The following is a 20,197-nucleotide window of genomic DNA, read 5'->3' as shown; positions in this document are numbered from 1 at the left end:
AAATACCTGTTCTCCCTCCCCCTTAGACTGTGAGCATGGACAGGAAATGTGTCTATTGTTATACTCTCCCAAGCACTTAGTACAGTGCTCTGCACACAGTAAGCGCTCATTAAATAAAATTGAATGAATGAACGAAAGGGTATGTGTTTGAACTGATTATATTGTGTCTCTATTGTGTCTGTAGTAAGCAATTAACAAATACCACAATTAGGAAAACATTTTCAAAATATGTGGACTACTCAAAACATAATGCAGTGCCATAAAGAGACCAGGCTCTGAAAACTATGAAAAACTTTAGACTGTCCTGATGACCAAATATTTACATCATGATGGTGTGACTGGCTGCATCAGTAATAATAATAATAATTATGGTATGTGTTATGCGCTTACGATCTACCAGGCACTGTACTAAATATTGGGGTGAATTCAAGCAAATCAGGTTGGACACAGCCCCTGTCCCCGTTTTACGGATGAAGTAACAGAAGCACAGAGAAGTGAAGTGATTTGCCCAAGGTCACACAGCAGACAAGTGGCGGAGCTGGGATTATAACCCATGACCTTCTGACTCTCAGGCCCATGCTATATCTACTATGCCCTGCTGCCTCTCTCTAAGAGGGTCCACGTGAGATCTTTTCTCCATCGACAGTGGAGTAAAGCAAGGTAAAGTTTTTGGTGCTAGAGAGTGAAGCCATTCCCCAGTATATCTGGGGATCTGACAGTTAATGCCAGATATCATTTTGATTCCCTGGGAAATAATTTCTATTTACCAGGCCAACAGCATCATCGGGAGTTATTAACTCACTCATACAAGACTGTGATGACTGTGATCTAGAAGCATGAAACTAGAAAGGCAGACCGAATAGCTTTTCAGAATCATCAAATCATTTTGGAACCACAGTTAGCCTGAAAAAACAGTCTATGTTATCTTGGGGATTTGGTTTTCATGGTAAACTGTTTGAACAGGAACCCTAAGTGTACTTGTGGCAGGCAGATTTCTTGTGTTCTCTAAATTTACAGATCGACCATGCGAAGAAGGGGATAATAATTGTGGCATTTGTTATGCACTTACAATGTGCCAGACACTGTACTAAGCCCTGGGGCACAGTCGGGGTAATTGGGTTGGACACAGTCCCAGATCCACTTGGGGTTCACAGTCTTAATTCCATTTTACAGATAAAGTAACTGAGGCATAGAGAAGTGAAGTGACTTGCCGAAGGTCACACAGCCGGTATGTGGCAGAGCCGGCATTAGAACCCAGGTCCTTTTGACTCCCAGGCCTGTGCTCGATCCCCTAGGAGATAGGAATCATTGCCAATTAATATTCACTGAATGATCCAATGATTTAATCATTATAGAGAAAACAAAGCCTATCAAAAATATGAACCTCATCTGGAAAGAGTGAACATTTTGTTGTACACTGCACATGGAAGGCTAGATCTGAGAAGGATTAGAAGACAAAAGAATGAGCTAGATCAGTATAAATTGGTTAGAAAACATTAAATTAGGAGATGTAAAACTCCCCTGTGCTGGGCAGCAGAGGCACGGGAGAGGGTTGAGGGTGGAGATTCAGGTTTTCTGCACAGAAGAAGGCAATAGTAAATCGCTTCCATATTTTTACCAAGGAAATTCTGTGCATATGCTACCAGAACAATGGAGTTGGGGCTTTCTGGGAGAGATGTACCATGGAGTCGCTCTGGGTCGGAAACGACTCGACAGCATAAGACAAGACGAGAATATACAAAACTACTCAACTATCGTCTCCTCCTTTTAGTTCATTTGTGTTGTATTGCAGTAACTAAAAGGTACTACCATGCTTCTTTGTTGTTGGTTTTTTGCATACCAAATCTTCAGGTCAAATTATCAAAGATAATCAACAATTCACACAAACTGACATTCTTTTTCATTCAATGATTGAATTGGGGGTATGAATTCAATATTTTCTTTAGTTCAAAATGAGGGACAAGTAGCTGATTGTGCTTGTAATTCAGTTGCATGTTCAAACTTGCTTGGACAAATTAGAATTATTCCCTTGGAGAATTTCAGATTTGGGTCCTTTGGTTACTTAAGCCAGAAACTTTTGGTTAAAAATGATATTTTTAAAGGCTTAGTGGAGTAGAAATGAATTAATGAAAGCGCTTCCAGCCACAAAATCTCAAGAAGACTATACAAGGTTAAAACTTTTATATTTTTTTGACCTTCTCACTAATTTTTTTTTTACATACCTGTCCTGAGTAATGAACTGCAGGTAGAGTTAAGGTATTTCTTCATGGAATTATCCTTTTCAACAGAACTGCATTCAGAATTATCAAGAAAATGTTCTATTTTAAACAGTATGATTTAAAGGAAGAGAAACAGATGTTAAACATACCTTTGATCATATTTTATGATGGTAAGGTGGCTTACCAGACATTTAACAGAAGGGGACAGCTATTTGGTGAAAGCTGTCTTTTGGGTAATCATTTCCATCATGACAAGAAGTAATTAATGGCATTTTCTTAGGAAAACTGAGAACTTTTCTCGTTCAAAGTGGTGACCCCCTCTTTAGTGAGCAGGATTTCTTTTTCTTGGGGGAAAACCAGTGATCTTGCCTTCATAACCTCCCCAGGTATGCTAAGAGGCACATGGAGTGGGAGAAGGGTTACTAAGAGAGAAAGAAGAGGCCTCACAAAAGAAGCAATGTAGGCTAATAGAAAGAGCATGGACCTGGGTGTCAGAGGAACTGGATTCTAATTCCTGCTGCACCCCTTGTCTGTTACGTGACCTTGGGCAAGTCATTTAACTTCTCTGTGCCTCAGTTACCTCATCTGTAAAATGGAGATTAAGACTGTGAGCCCCACATAAGACAAGGATTGTGTACAACCTGGTTAGCCTGTATCATTACCTGGCACAATAAGCGCTTAACACATTCCATTTAATAAAGGGTTGCTAAAGGCAATTTCTTCTAGTACAGATTCTCTCACTTCTGTTCCCTTCCTGTTTCTCCAAAATTTACCCCCTCTTCCCTCTTCCTTCACACCAACCTCCAAATTTGGGAAGCAGCATGGTTTAGTGGAACGAACACAGTCTTGGGAGTCAGAGAATGTGTGTTCTAATCCCAGCTCCACCACTTGTCTGCTGTGTGACCTTGGCAAGCCACTTAACTTCTCTGTGCCTCAGTTACCTCATCTGTAAAATGGGGATCAAGACTGTGAGCCCCACGTGGGACAACCTGATCACTTTGTGACTACCCCAGTGCTTAGAACAGTGCTTGGCACATAGTAAGTGCTTAACAAATACCATTATTAATATTATTATTATTTTTTATTAAATAGCTTCATGACCTTAGTTTCCCAAAGATGTATCCCTAGTGTCACTTCCTTCTTCCCTTTCACTGGGAGAGGGGAAGAGAAGAGATAGACAAATAGACAAACAGAGCTTGGACCTGATGGGCATCTCCACTGTAACATCAAATTGCCCAGTAATCCTCCCAATTTGGACTGGTTTCTAGTCATGATATCTCCTTCATTCTTTCATTCAATCATATTTATTAAATGCTTACTGTGGGCAAAGCACTGTTTTAAGCGCTTAACACTGTACTAACCCCCTCACCTATGGCCCTCCTCTCTCTGACATCATCCAACTGCTGTCCATATCTTCCTGGGCCATGTCCCAGCTACTTCTGCTTCCTTTCAGATGGGAGTGTCAGTTTCTGCAAGAAGAGAATGAAACCAAGAGAAGAGCGGGAACGTGCCAGTTTATTTTAATATTGTATTCTCCCAAGCACTCCCAAGTACAGTGCTCAGCATACGTGAAGTCATCAATTAATATGATAGAAGGAATTGAATGAAAGTGATGGGGAGTCAGAGAACTGGCCCAGGCCAGCAAGGTGGTCCCCTCTCAGTGTGTTTTTGGCAACATTCACAGGCTGATAAATTGTTAAAGTGGAGACGCATAGAGGGAGCACTTAGTAAACCCTCAGTAAATCCCATTCATTTAATTGATAGAGACATCATGAATGGAGGATTAGAAAAAGATGATAATAGTTATGGTATTCGTTAAGCGCTTATTATGTGCCAAGCACTGTTCTAAGCACTGGGGTTGATACAAGGTAATCAGATTGTCCCACGTGGGGCTCATAGTCTTCATGCTGATTTTATAGATGAGGTAACTGATGCACAGAGAAGTGAAGTGGCCTGCCCAAAGTCACACAGCAGACAAGTGGCAGAGCTGGGATTAGAACCCATGTCCTCTGACTCCCAGGCCCGTGCTCTTTCCACTGAGCCAGGCAGAGGCCTTCCCTGGTAAATCTCTCATATCCTCACCACTTGCCACTTCAGCCCTTTCATATGACTAAGCACTTGGATATTCATCCCCTCAGAGAAGTTATGTGCATATCTTTATTTTATCAATCATATTTATTGAGCACGCTCTGCATGCAGAGCACTATATTAAACACCTGAGAGAATACAGTATAACAGAGTGGGTAGACGTGGTTCCCTGCCTTCAAGGATCTTAGAGTCTAGAGGGGGAAGATGTAATTTAATGCCTGTCTTCCCCTCTGGATTTTAAGCTTCTTAAGGGCAGGGATCATGTCTATGAACTCTCTCTCTCCGAAGCACTAGCTCTGTAGGTACTTAATAGATCCTGTTGAATGATTGATTAATTAACTGTGCATTTCATACCAGGTCATATGTTCACTACATATGGTCTGCTTCACTACCGGAATCTAAAGTATGTAGTTCTTAATGAAAGTATTGGTTTGAAAGAACTAGTAAAAGTGAGGATGATAATACAGTCATAAATTAAGTTAGGTTAGATTTAGCCCTTGCTGATTTTGTCCAATCCCTGGGGAAGTTAAGCAGACCCAGACTCAGATAGCAGCCAGAGAGTCATGGAGTCAGGTTGCTGTTTTTAGCCTGGAAGCCAGGAACTATACTAGGTGGTCTCTCAGGTGCCTTGCAACTCGGAGATTCTTCTAAAAAAAAATCACCTTAAGAATTAACAGCAAAAGACATTGCAATTAGTTGGCTTTGTATTTGAATTCGGTTTAATGAAAAAATTTCAAGGTTTTATAATGATGGGGCTAGAATTGTCTTACCGAACTTTTGAACATCGTCATAGTAAACATTTTAAAAGCACTTTTCGCTTGGCGTATTTGAATGGGAAATGGAATACACCGCGGTTTTGGCTTCACGTTAAAGAATTCAGTGATCGTATGAAATGTTGATCTGGAAATTGACGTTGGTTTTCACTTTTTCTACCTAAGAGACTTTGATTCATGTGCCTAGTCCCTGCGAAACTCACATATAAAACAAGTTTTGTGCCCTTTTTCTTTCACAGCTGTGTTTTTATTGCTTCATATTATGTTTAATGAGACCATCAGGCTGATTTTTAACAGAAAAATTCACCAGATGGTAAAGTAAATCTCTTTTCCTTACCATATTTCCCGGCCATATTCAAATGTAACTGAGATCCTACCAACAATGGCAATTTGATTTATCAAGATGTTCTTTCAAAACTAGAATTGGTCCAAGTTTTCTTTTTTGTTTTAAACTACTTTTTATCCTCATCAGAATTTATTAAGCATTTTCATTCATTCATTCATTCAATAGTATTTATTGAGCACTTACTATGTGCAGAGCACTGTACTAAGCGCTTGGAATGAACAAGTCAGCAACAGATAGAGACAGTCCCTGCCATTTGACGGGCTTACAGTCTAATCGGGGGAGAAGATGCGCAGAGCACTGAACTAGGCATTTGGGAGCATCCAGTAAAAATGGAAGGCCCTGTCTTGAGAATCTTACAGTATAATCAGGGAGAAGATGGTTGAACTGTGTCCAACCTAGTTGTCTCATATCTACCCTAGCGCCCAGTTGCCCAGCTTATAGTAAGCACCTAGCAAATACCACAGTTGTTGTTATTATTGTTATTATTACAGTTCTACAAACCTTGAGTCTGGTCTGGAGCCCGATCCCTGCCCAATATAAAGCAGAAAGTAGGGCTCTGTAGTTCCATGATTAGACAGTAGTTTGGATGCTGGGAGTCCAGAATCCAGCAAAAAAGTAAAAAATAAAAAAAGCAGAAATATCCAGCATGAAGCCCTGAAGAGGAGGATGTGGGCCCCATGGGACAAAGATGGGTATCATTGGGGTTTATCATTCATTCAATCATATTTATTGAGAACTTACTGTGTTCAGAGCACTGTACTAAGCGCTTGATAAGAACAATTCAGTGATAGAGACAGTCCCTGCCCACACAGAGCTTACAGTCTAGAAGGGGGAAGACAGACATCAAAACAAGTAAACAGGCATCAATATAAATAAATAAAATTATAAATATGTATACATCAAAAAAAGTATACAAGCATCAATATAAATAAATAGAATTATACATATATATGCGTAAATGCATAAGTGCTGTGGGGTGGGGGAGGGGGGAAGAGCGCAACTAGGCCTGAGTACATGGGGATTCCACATATGCAAGATTCATTCATTCGTTCATTCATTCAATCATATTTATTGAATGATTACTGTGTGCAGACCACTGTATTAAGCATTTGGGAGAGTACAATTAATAATGAACATACACATTCCCTGCCCACAACAATCCATATGTTTGAAGGCCCCACAATTACTGCACTTTCTGGAGTTGGCCCAAGTCTGGATTGAGCCAGGCCTCCCACCCTTACTTAACCCGGCCCAGCCTAATTCATATAGGGTTGTTAGTTAAACCTCTTCCATTGACAGTTAGGGCTGTTTTTGTTGTTGCTGTTGTTCTTTTTTTAGGATATCTGTTAACCACTTACCATGTGTCAATCACAGTTCTAAGTGTCATGGTAGATACAAGTTAATTAGATCAGATACAGTCCCTGTCCCGTGTGGGGCTCAGTGTCTAAGTAGGACAGAGAGCAGGAGAACTGAGGCAAAGATAAGTTAAGCCACTTGCCCAAGGTCACGCAGCAAGCATTTGGCAGAGAGGGGATTAGAACCCAGGTCCTCGGACTCCCGGTCCATTAGGCCATGCCGCTCCACTAGGCAGTTCCACTGACAATATGATTATAATCATACGCATCTTTTCCTACCTCAAGGGATATTGATAATTAGTAGTAATTACATTTATTGAACACCACTGAATATAATGCACTGAACTAAGTGCTGTACTTAAGATCCGTGCGTGGAAATTTTCATTTGAGTCCTCCTCGCAGGATTTTTAGACCTTTCCTACCTTAACTTCAGGGAAAAAATCATTTTGAAATTGCATCTTCCATTTCAACGACACTCAATATTTTCAGGAGGCAAATGGTCCAAGTGTGGTGAAAGCCGCTGAGACCGAATTTCAAATTTACTTGTTTGCATTTCAAGACACACAAGACTGATCTTTGACAACAGACCCATTGATGTTGGAGCAGAAGTAGGTCTAGGATGTGATGGAGAGAGTAAGCAGAAAATTGCCAAATCGAATTAGTTTTTTGTTTCAGTGTTATTTGTTGCAACGTATTTTCTAAAGGGTGTAAGTGAAACACCTTCCAAACAAACACTGTGACCAAAGTCTTGTAAGAAGGGTAGTTTCTTTAGAGCCTTGGGAGTTTTCTGACCTGATTGGCCCAATAGTAACTAACTGATTTCATTCCCAGGTGAATTAGAACTGGTAGCACAATGACAGCACTACAGTCACCCCTAGAGAGTGAGTTTCACTTGGGCTCTTTGTTCTTGTTACACAGTCTGCATGCACTCTTAGTTGTTAACTCCAGTGCTAACTAAATGTAAACACCTTTACTTTCCAGCTGCTGCTAATTGGTTTGGGAATATTTATGTAAGTGTTGATTTTAATGCTAAAAATAGTCCTATGATGTTTAAATCCAACTCATTCTGGCTGTCAGAAATGTTCCTATGTTCCGGAAAGTGTAGCTAAAAATGTTTGCTTCTTTTAAATCGTGGTTGTTTAACTCCTCTGTGGAGAAAAACATACAGGATACATTTCCTGCACTGATAAAGGACTGAGGTACCACTTTCCCTTCCTAGTGCCAATTGCCAGGAGGGCAAGAGGTGACCTCCTTCTGAACCTTCTTCGGATAGGGAGAGATATCTGTGTTTAGCTCAATAATGGGAAGAATTACTTTTTTAAATAGTCATGTACTTGGTGAGTTTCAACATCCACACCTCTCTGTTGTTGAGTTCATAAAAGCATAGTAACCTCTCATCCTTACAGTTTTTATTAGGCATTAAATGCATATTTGTTCTATGGGGAGTGCAAAGTTGGGAAATGAATTTAGAAATGTTGTTGCAGGAAGCGTTCTGCATGTGAAAATTTCTGGTTTATCCATATTAATACTTTTTTCCCTCTCTACTTTCTAATTAAATCTTTCTTCAGATTTTCTCTAAATTACTTAAATGAACTGAGAGGAAAAAAAATCATCTTCATTTTTAGATATGTGACTTCATGACTCTTCCTTTCAGTGTGTAATTTAGTGAAATAAAAGATGAGGTACTTTGGTATTATTGTCTGTCACTCGTTCCAGATGGAAAAAAAAGTTGGTGAAAAAGGTTTAGTATTACTCTGTTAACACTTAGCTACTTTGTTTCAAAGCCTTAAAGTATTGCTTTGATATTGCTGAAATTACTGTAATTCGAAGCAGTTGTTGTCTTTGTCTTCAACAGCCCAATATCAGAGCCGATAGGCACTCCAGCCGTAATTTACAATTCTTTGGAATATATGCAAAAAGGGCTGGGGTTCTGTGACCAAATCCAGTGAATATGGCTGAAACACCCACTTAGGCCAGCCAAGGGGCTGTTTCCCACCACCACCTCATTGTCAGAAAAAGAATACTGCGACAGAAGGATGAATGCTTTGGTTCTTATGTTAAATGCAATATTTTTTTTTCCATCCATTTCCCTAAATCATCTTGTATTTGAATCTGCCCTCTCTAGGGCCAGAACCCTTGCAAACTTTATAGATGTGCCCATCCCACTCCACCACAAAAATATGAATAATTTTGGGGTCCAAATAACACTTCTGCACCTCTACTTGAGCACTCCTTTCAACTTGAATATAAGGCCTTGAGCATCCCACTATACCTATTCTGTTAGCGCCACTTTGATCTGTTTCATGGTTTGTTAATTATACCATGCTGTGAAGTAGCCTAAATAAAAGACCTTACTCTATCCCAGCCCAGCTAAGCTGCAGACTTCATTATTTAGTCAAAAAGATAAATTGGGCTTCTTTGACATGATTTATTTTGATAAATCTTTTTGGAAGCTGCTTAACCTCCTGGGTTCCTAATTTATACATGTAGATACTTGAAGTCTGAATATCATCCAAAATCAAAAAAACACTTGATCCTTATAAAAATTTTGAAGCTAAATGCCCTTGGAGTGAAGCCTCCAAATCCTACACCTAGGTTAAAACCGTGATTCAGATGCTTTGCCATTACTGGTAAGGTGCTGTTAATTAAATCCGTCTCCTTGCGGACTGTGTAATCAAAGTAGAGCGATATTTAATTACTTAGGTGCTTTGTGTTTATTGCTAGTGCTTTTGAAGAGAGTTATGAATCAGCTGCAAGAATCTTTTTTTTATTTGGTTCAGTACAGTTTGAAACCTAAATACTTGCTATTACTAGTTAAAAGACAAATTGACACAAATGAATCAGAATCCAAATCAGACTTAAGAACATTAAAAAAAAAAAAAATTCTTGCTATCCTATTAGAACACCCAAATTCTCCTCGACCTTGCCCTCAAGAAGATGAAAGCCTTACTGATTTTTTTTAGCTAAAAACCACTTTGTAGCAATCAGCATATATGTTGGAAGAAAGTGTTACCATTTCTGAAATGACTTTAGGTTTCATCTGGTTAAGATCACACTCCAAATCGAATTCTCTTGGTATGTAGACAGTACTAGATTTATGTTTTCCTGCTCTATTCCTGGTACATTCTGACAGAAGTGACCTCTCTAGGCAAGATGTTTTCTTATGGATTTTGTTCTGTTTATATGAGTGTCATGAGGGTTGCAGTGAAGTACAGTACATTAAAGCTAATACATCACCTGCTGTCAGTGGGGTCTTACCAAAGGGAAGAATGGTCTTCCCTTTGGCAGCTTCTCTCTCCTCAGTTCAAAACCATCAGCCCCAGATTGCCTATGGAGTGGTGGACATAGAACATTAAAAATTTTTAACATTTTACCATGTGCGAACTTGTAAAGACTCAACTGGATATTTCTAAAACAAATAGAACGTCTAAGGCCATTTGAAACAGAAAGTTATTGAAAGTACTCAAAAGATTGACACTGTTCAAATTGTCACAGAAACGGGAGGAGAATAAATCTATTTCCTTTCTAGGATTTTGGAACATTCTGTTGGTTACTGTTTCGCATTTCAACCAGAGTCAAGAAACCTAAGTTGATTCAACCCCCTGGAATATAATGTAAAATATGTATTTTGTTGATAGAGTTCAGCGCAGAATCTTGACGATGAGGAAGTTGTATTCGCTGGGCAGACAGAAGTAGTGATATCACCGAAAAGCAAATATACATTCAGGTAAGACTATCATTGCTTTTAATTTTCATCAAGAATGCATCTTTTCAAGTGGCTAAAGCAAGAATCTATCATTTAAATTTGCCTTTCTTCTCCTTCTTGAAAAGTTGTATTCACTTTAGTAGACACGGGGATATAAAAATCTTGTTCTCATCCCTGAGTGCTGTTGTATACAATTAATGATTTTCTTTTAGTTTACCTGGTGTTTTGGTACCACATTAAGTTTTAGGAGCAGTCTTGGACTACTGATACATTTTGGTTTATTATTAATTTAAGGTCATGGATTTTACTTTTTCCATTTGTGAAATCTTACCCACAGGGTGTTACATGAAATACACTATCTTTTATTTGAAATACCTTTTCCAAAACAAAAATGAAGAAGTTTGAGGGCCAATTTTATCAATAAAAAAAGAAAAGAACCTCTTAAAATAGCAATCTAAGCAAACCCAGAGCACTGTGACAGGTGAGTTGACTTCATCATCTCCTCCCAAGCACCTCCCTCCCATCTTGTCTCACTCCCCTCTTCTCATCAAAAAATTATAGAAGAAGGGCGCTCACAGTCTTAATCCCTATTTTACAGATGAGGTAAACTGAGGCACAGAGAAGTTAAATGACTTGCCCAAGGTCACACAGAAGACAAGTGGCAGAGCTTGGATTAGAACCCAGACCCTTTTGACTGCCGGGCCAGGCTTGGCAGCCATTAGGCCATGCTGCTTCTCATTTAATCGACGGTCTCTGCCTAGGGGTCCTGCTGCCTCTGAATCTCTCCGACTTCCAGTCTATCTATTCTCTGAGGATTGCCCTGAAGTTCCTTAGAGTGGCAACAGGGTATAAACACTAAGATGGGGGGTTAGAAAGCCTGAAAATGGAGTCTGTCAGTTGGATGAATGTGTTAACATCAGAATTCAGTAGTAGGTGATTCTAAAAACATCAATCTTGCCGGTAAGGCAAAACTTGCATCAACATGACACTTACCTCAGGCAGACTTTGGCAGAAAAAGGTAATTTTCTTAAGGGAATGTCTATTGCATGTGAGGATTTCTGAATGCCTCAACTCCTGACACTTTCTGAAGGTCTCCATCTTCCTTTTGCTCTGACTGCTAAAACAATGTGAGGAAAATAAATGGGGGTATAGGAGGTGAGTTTCCATTGAACTGTAAGCTCCCCCACTAGATTTTTAGCTCCTTGAGGACAGGGATCATATCGACCGACTGTATTGGAGTCTACTCTCCCAAGTGCTTAATGTAGTGCTGTGCTCACAGAAAGCGGTCAGTAAATGCCATTAGTTGATTGACTGATTTACCCTGACCTGCTCTGTTTTGGGGGCTGATCAGGCCACATGAGAGAGTGCACTGGTTTCTTTTGTGCTACTGCCCGGATCGATGTGGTCCTGGCCCTGGCCCCGAGAGGGACCTCCCTCGGGAACTAAGACCAGAAGCAGTTGTCATGTGAGAGGTGTCAACTGGGCCCCCTTGTTTGATTTTATCACATTGAGGTGCCCTGACTTTGATATTGATAAAAAGCTGAGACCAGTAGTCAGCACTCATGGCTTCTGTGTTGTCTCTGCTCAAAAATGATGCTTTAAGAACCCGAAGAAATGATTCACTCACAAGGAAGTAGATTAAGTAAGCCAGAAGTGGGAGTGGACTCTCTCTGTCCTTCCCTACCCTTAAGGTATTTGTTAAGTGCTTACTCTGTGCCAGACACTGAACTAAGCGCTGGGGTAGATACAAGCTAATCAGGTAGTTCACCGCCCATGTCCCACAGGGGGGCTCACAGTCTTAACCTCCATTTTACAGATGAGGTAACTGAGGCATGGACAAGTGAATTGACTTGCCCAGAGTCACACAGCAGACAAATGGCGGAGTCAGGATTAGAACACAGATCCTTCTGACTCTCAGCCCTGTTCTCTATCCACTAGTCCACGTTGCTGCCCAGGCTCACTCTCCATATCTCTGTCAGTGTCTCTCTGTGAGCAGTATTTACAGACACCGATGTAAAAGATGAAAGTTGTCAAACCAAAAAGAGTAATTTTATTTTCTAAAAGATTTTTTTTCTGGATGATAAGTATTGTTGAAAAGATAGCATATTAAGTTTAAAATGTTTTGGGAAGTTTTATTTCAGTATTGAAACGATGGCTAAACCTCTCTCACCCAAACAAAGTCTAGATCCATCCCATCCTGCAAACCACAGCCACTATTTTCAGGCGCCATAAATCCCAGAGCATGGCCCAGGCAGCTGTTGCCCATTATGCCGCATCAGCTGTCAATCGGACATTCTCTCAGACCAATCGGGAAACAGGCGTGAGAAGAAGCAAGGAGGCAATTGTCCAGGTCCTACACCTCTCTCTCCACGTACACAAACAAATGGGCAGCCTGAAAACCGAGGAGCATTACCTAGACTATCCCTCTGGCCAGTGTGAGACGCATAGAAGCCGAAAATTAGGTTGTAAGTGGTTCGCCTCATGGATGACTGAGAGCCCCCTTTCCCCTTCCCCTCCTCAGGGAACCAGGGGTCCAAGTGAATTGTTTTGGTTTAACCATGTAGGTGGCCTAGTACAGGCCCGGTGAGGGAGTCCCTGAATCTCCAAGTGGTACCCAAACAAACAGAGTCGAAATTCATATTCACATGTTGAAGGAAATCTGGCCATTTGGGTGGCTTGTTCTTGTTGAATGGATCTGTACTCTGCTTCTGACCACATAAACACTTATTGGAAGCATTTTTATCAAATGTTCATTCAAATCACCAATGGTATGCTTTAGTTTATTCGGTGTACTCTTATTGGTCCTGGATTCATTCCTCTTGATTTACAAAGGGAACTGAGTTAATCTGGCAAAGAGTGCTAGAAAGGGAAGGGAAAATGAGCAGTGGAGAAGTCAGGCCTGATTCCCATTACAAATGGTTGGGTTTCCAGGCCCGAGCCCCAGCTGTAGAGCTCCTGGTGGGAACAGCTACCCTAGCTAGACAACAACTCAGGCAGAAGAGGAGGGATGCAGCAGTTTTAGATCTCAATCCAGTCCAATTTCTGGAGTATGGTATTTACACAAATAGGGGGAAGAAGGAATTCAGTGGAGGGTGTGGAATTGTATTGATTTATTTGGCATTGCAGTGAAACTTCTAGGATGCTGAAGTTGCTAATAATAAACTCTGTCTTGGGACTACACTTCTCTTGAGAAACAGCTTGGCCGGGTTGGAATAATAATAATACTAATGATGATATTTGTTAAGCGCTTACTATGTGCCAAGCGCTGATCTAAGCACTGGGGTAGATACAGGGTTATCAAGTTGTCCCACGTGGGTCTCACAGTCTTTACAGTACAGTCACAGCAATTTAGAACATTGCCTGGAACACAGTAAGTGCTTAACAAATACTATAAGGAAAAAAGAGGTGACAGCAAAAGTACAGATAATAATAATAATAATGTTGCTATTTGTTAAGCGCTTACTCTGTGCAGAGCACTGTTCTAAGCGCTGGGGTAGATAAAGAGTAATCAGGTTGTGGTTGTCCCATGTGGGGCTCACAGTCTTAATCCCCATTTTACAGATGAGGTAACTGAGGCACAGAGAAGTTAAGTGACTTGCCCACAGTCACACAGCTGACAAGTGGCAGAGCCGGGAGTTGAACTCATGATCTCTGACTCCGAAACCCAGGCTCTTTCCATTGAGCCACAGAGGCAGGGACTACAGCTGGAAATTGAAGCCAATAATCCTGTGGGCACCAGTCAGTGAAACTCTGATATTTGTGAGGAATTCAAAGGTGCAAAAATGTTCAAGAGGCGTTAGCCTCCTCCATAGTTCTTTATGAAGTAAGGGAGAAGGATGCTGTTCAATTAAAGTTGGATAGTTTTCTCACTAAGCACCATTACAGTCAGCAAAACAAGCTTCTACTTTGGCAGCCTACACTAGTAACCCTCAGAGTCTTTGTAATAAAGTTCATTTAGTTAATATTGTGATATTTGGCTCTGAATTACCTGAACCAAGATTCATTCATAGTTGTTTAGCGATATTCTGTTTCAATATGTAGCCATTAATGCATTTCATATTATGTATCCAGAGGTTCTGAAATAGATCCTAATTTTTAACATGCAAATGTTTGAGAAATCATACCCCACAATACAACCATTCACAATACGACCCCATTTTCCAGGAGCATAACTCCACCGTATTGTGGGGTATGACTAGACTTAGAAATACCCATAGAAATGTTTGCATTAATTGTGTTTGATTTATTGAAATTGCATACAAATTACAGTTCATTACAATTGGTCTGGAAGCCCTCTCTTTCCACATTCCTAGCAGATTAACTGAGGTAATAGCCTCTTCTTAAGAAAAAGCAAACCGGATGTCATTAAATTTAAAAAAAAAAATCTGTTGTAAAATATTAGAAAGAACAAGCAAAATATCTTAAAGCAGAAATTGATCTTAAACCTATTAAAAATATCTTATTACCCTCCCCTAAAACAGTGCTTGTAATGAAAAACAGGATGGAATTATTTCACAAGGTATAGAAATTATTACTACTTTATATTAAAATAAATTAAAAGAACATGCCTCAGTGTAATTCATGAAAGTCAAACCATTGTGCAGGTAGTTATAGTGTTTTTCTCCCCTTAAAAATAGCTCTAATGGTTTATTTACTGAATTCTAAAGCTGACTTTCTTGGAAAAAAAAATAATGTCCCTCTGTGTAGCTGAAACAAGTGTAGTAATCCATCAGTTTTCATTGTTCGCTTTTAAATAGATTAACTGAATTCTTGACAAGGCTTTCTAGCAAAGAGTGTGTTAAAATAGCAAGGATCCAATAGATAGCAAAAATAGTTAAACTTTGGAATGGATTACCAGAGGAATTATAGAATCTCCATTTCCTGAGGTCCTTAAAAACAAGATAGATTCTCTTTGGCCTGGCATACTTCTAGGAAAACTCAGAAGAATCAACTACGTGATGTCCACAAAGCCTCTTTCAATCCTCTAATTCTGCGATTGATTACCAGCTCATCGAAAGGTTCGTTCCAAAAGAAATAATGAATTATATACCCTAAAGATTTTTGGCCTAAGAATTCTGAATTGCTGTTAATTGCTGTCCAAAAGATCTTCTTGATTGAATAAATCTAAAAATATCAGTAATATAATTTATTTATTATATTAAATATAATATATTTAGTTTCAAAACTCTCTCCTATTCCATAACTTCGTAAAGAAACTGCTTTGCCAAACTAATTCAACAGTATTTATTGAGCGCTTAGTATGTGCAGAGCACTGTACTAAACACTTGGAATGTACAATTCGGGAACAGATAGAGACAATCCCTGCCCAATGATGGGCTCACAGTCTAAACTAATCTATTTAAAGTGGCCCAAAAACATGAAAAATAAGACTGGTTCATGATATCTACATTGGAATATTTATTGGCTACTTTACACACCCAGGATTCATGAATCACATTGTTTATTATGCAATAAAATCCTTATGCCCACGTATAATACCATTTTTTTCCAGCTAACCCCCTCCCCCCGACCAATTCACCGTTTTTTTTTTTGGATGAAGAAAAGCATTTCCAAGTGTGCCTCTTGTTTTGACATTTAGTTTCAGATCATTTTCATTAAAATAGAGAATAGTGGCCTTTGTTTCATCTCTGGAAACTCATAAGGGATTATGGATCTGAGCAATTGTTAGTTGTCCTGGGTGAACAAATGTTAGATGAATAATCCAGTTGTCCTAGCCTCTTTAGCTAGAGCAGTAATGTTTATTTAGGTATGTGCGCATTGCTTGTTTGTGTGTCTTTTAACATAGGATATGTTAGGTCGATCAAGCTTTCCCTGTGATTGAATTTCTCCAGCATCTTCACCCTCTCTTCTGCTCCTCAAAAACACTCCCAAAAGAAATTTGGGGGATTTCCGAAAGGGGCTTCAGGAACACTTTGAAATGTCAAATTGAACCTTTCATTTGCACCTTCATTTTTCTATTTTGCTCAAAAGCTGTTCCTTCTCTCATCCAGAATACACAACTCACATTGGTTTTCCACAGCAGATCTACTGTGCATGCCACCGTGGAATTTCTTTCGTGGTCAGAATGTTTTTCCACTGTACATATGGTCCACACTCGGCGCAGTGAAAAGAGCCCGGGCTTTGGAGTCAGAGGTCATGGGTTCGAATCCCGGCTCTGCCACTTGTCAACTGTGTGACTGTGGGCAAGTCACTTCACTTCTCTGTGTCTCAGTTACCTCATCTGTAAAATGGGGATTAAGACTGTGAGCCCCACATGGGACAACCTGATTCCCTGTGTCTACCCAGCGCTTAGAACATTGCTCTGCACATAGTAAACACTTAACAAATACCAACATTATTATTATAGAGAAATGTTAATTTTGTCTTAACTTTTTAAAATATGTTGATTTATGCAGATTATGGTGAATTAACATTTGTTTCAGGAGGTAATGTTTTCCTAGCTTTTTCAGGTTAAAAATAAAGAAATCCAGGAAATAAAAATTTGACTTGGAGCACCTTCTGAATATATCGCTGCCTCTTCTAGAAGTCAGTATGAACCTGGACCCTTTTTTGGAGTCTCATCTGTTACTTAACATAGTCTCATTTGTGTTTTTGCTTTCTCTATCTCAGTGATTTGACAAGAACAGTGGAGATTTCTGGGGAAGGAGGCCCCCTGGGGATACATGTAGTGCCCTTCTTTTCATCTCTGAGTGGAAGGTAGGATGTTTTCCTCATTTCAACGTTATGCTAATGAAAAAGTTTTGAGATCATTTTTCTGAACATTTTGCAGAAGTCAGCTAAATGGACACCTCAGTTACTTTGTTGACCACTTCATTCAGCTACTTGTGTGTTTGAAATAGTTCACTCACTTCCTTGAAACAGTCCAACTGAAGACCCCCAATAACGTCTTTAGTAAAGGTTTTATTATTTTCTCACAGTCATATTGAAATAAGCACATCCTATTCAAAACTTTGAATCTTCAAAATGGACGTCAAAGAGAGAATCTTGTCTTATGCTGTTGAGTCGTCTCTGACCCACAGCGACTCCAAAGTTACATCTCTCCCGGAATGTGTCCATTTCCACCTGCAATCGTTCTGGTAGTGTATTCATAGTTTTCTTGGTAAAAATCCGGAAGTGGCTTACCATTGCCTTCTTCCACGCAGTAAACTTAAGTTTCCACCCTTGACTCTCTCCCATGCCACTGCTGCCCAATACAGGTAAGCTTTGAGTTGTAGCAGATTGCCTTCTACCTGCTAGCCACGGCCCAAGCTAGGAATGACATGGGTGTGCCTTTGCTTGATTCTCCCTCCTGTAGTCGAAACTGCTAGAGTACTGGAAACTTTCCAGGTGAGATCCTGAGAGGGGAAGGAAAGAGTAGGCAGAGTATATCAAGCATTTTATATATAAAAAATTTTTATATGATATTTTATTTTATTTAAATGGTATTTGTTAAGCACTTACTATTTGCCAGGCACTGTAGTAAGCACTAGGGTAGATAAAAGATAGGTTGGGGCTCACAGTCTTAATCCCCATTTTAAAGACGAGGTCACTGAGGCACAGAGAAGTTAAGTGACTTATCTAAGGTCACACAGCGGACAAGAGACAGAGTTGAAATTAACACCCAGGTCCTTCTGAATCCCAGGGCTGTGCTCTCTCCACTAGGCCATGCTGATTCTCGATCATATTCATAATCACCACAACGTATCGACTTTCATTCTCTACTATTTCAGCTCTGATCAGCATTTCCTTCTGCTTCCTTTCTTATATTATTTCAGAGGCTGTCCTCCCTGCTAAAACTATAAACTGCTTGTTGGCAGAAATCATAATTTCTAACTCTATTGTACTCTTCCAAGTGCTGAGTACAGTGTTCTGCACACTGTAGATACTCAATCAATAGAATGATTGGTTATTCTGGGAGTAAGGAACCTCTTTTGTTAGGGAGCATTTAGGAAATGAGTGCCTGGCATAAGAAACTCCTGAACTTTAATCCCTAATGGGTGATTTGGTGAAAATCATTTTCTCATTTCTCTGCAATGCTGTAGTTGTCTCCCACACAAGGCTCTGTAGGAAGCAATGAGTCCATAGTGGCAGCCTATCTAATAAAATTCCCTACTTAGGGGTCTAAAAAACGAAGACAAGGCTGAAAATAAGATTAGTGCTGGAGATATAAGCTATATGAGAAATTCTTATAAAAAATTGCAATTACTAGTGTTGGCAATGGTATCACTCTTTGGTAAGATGACTGCCTCTAGCACTAGGATGTAAACTACCGAAGTCACATATTTAAAATGAAGAAAAGAAAATCAGATTTCACTGCCTAATCGTGACAAAACACTGCTTATCCTGACAAATTTCTTGAGATTTAAAAAAAAACAAGGATGAAGCTTTCTGTCAAGATTATTTAGGTTCAGTTTATTGGCTTTTGCCTGATCTGACAAATCAGTCTGGCCTAAATTTATCTATGATCTTACTGCTGGCATCTGTTACCTGCTGGTGCTATGACATCCTCTTTTTGAGGTCGATCTCTCCCTGAGAAAAATCCCCTTAAAATGTAACAAACTGTAAGAGCAAACAAATTCATTAGTCCACTTTCTGGGAATGTTTAATTTAAGCATGCGGGGCTACGGGTTAGAACCCTTATTCATTTCAGATAGGATGACTATTTACCTGCTCTTGGCAGAAGCCCCCCGGATTCGCCTTTGTGAGATACCGATAAGGTTAAATTGCTAATCACTTTAACTTCCTAAGGTGAAGGTGATGAACTTTCACATTTACCCAAGCACAAGGCAAAAGCCCAATGCAATGATAAGTGTACTTAATTTTCAGCTGTTGCCTGGAAGATTTCATCCTTTGCATTCAGATGAGGGAAATATTATAGAAGGCCAGTTTTGCCGGTGGTTTTAATAAGGTCCATTCTATAGCACTGGTATAACCGCGGCTCACAGGTTGATGGATAGAGGTCTCCTTTTTGTTCAGTCATTAAGTGAAATCATTCTACCATTTTCTTTACACTATCAGGAAAGTTAGGAAATTTAATTAAAAACAAAATAATGAAGAAATGCAGACACGATCCAATAAATGTTAAGCAATAATGAGTTCAGGCTGCCACAGCACACATAACTCAACACATGTGCGTAGACACAGCAGTATATAGGAGGAAGCAAGTCTAGTGGCTGACTTAACAACACCATATGGTTTCACTGTGTAGACACAGTGGGGTTAGTTAAGATCACAGAGGAAGACTTAGTTCTTAATTTCCTTCCATTTATTGGTTTGTGTCCTCATTATTTTAAATTAGATTTTTCATTTAATTCTTTGACCTAGACTAATTTGATCTATCTTTTGCCCTAGGTGAAGTTTGCTCAGGAAAATCTAACTTTTTGCAGAAATGTTCTTTTTATCCCCCTGAATTGCAGTGCTGTTGCACCTGTTAGGGGAAACACTTTATTCAGTCAGTCAGTCAGTCGTATTTATTGAGTGCTTACTGAGTGCAGAGCACTGAACGAAGCTCTTGGGAAGTACAGTTGGACAACAGAGACAAACTCTACACAACAGCGGGCTCACAGTCTAGAAGGGGAAGACAGACAACAAAGCAAAACAAGTAATAATAATAATAATGTTGATATATGTTAAGTGCTTACTATGTGCAGAGCACTGTTCTAAGCACTGGGGTAGGTACAGGGTAATCAGGTTGTCCCATGCGAGGCTCA

General features: G+C 39.7%; 1 protein-coding gene across 1 annotated transcript in view; it reads left to right on the top strand.

The window, feature by feature from the left end:
• PARD3B (par-3 family cell polarity regulator beta) overlaps positions 1 to 20,197 on the top strand; it is a 933,574-nt gene that overhangs the window by 386,933 nt on the left and 526,444 nt on the right. The window contains 2 exon segments of the mRNA XM_029068763.2: positions 10,420 to 10,508; positions 17,118 to 17,204. Of these exon segments, the coding sequence (XP_028924596.1) occupies positions 10,420 to 10,508; positions 17,118 to 17,204 (176 nt within the window).

The sequence above is a fragment of the Ornithorhynchus anatinus genome, chromosome 7, assembly GCF_004115215.2.
Source record: "Ornithorhynchus anatinus isolate Pmale09 chromosome 7, mOrnAna1.pri.v4, whole genome shotgun sequence".
In the NCBI taxonomy this organism is placed as follows: Eukaryota; Metazoa; Chordata; class Mammalia; order Monotremata; family Ornithorhynchidae; genus Ornithorhynchus; species Ornithorhynchus anatinus.
This window is presented reverse-complemented; position numbering and strand designations above follow the sequence as displayed.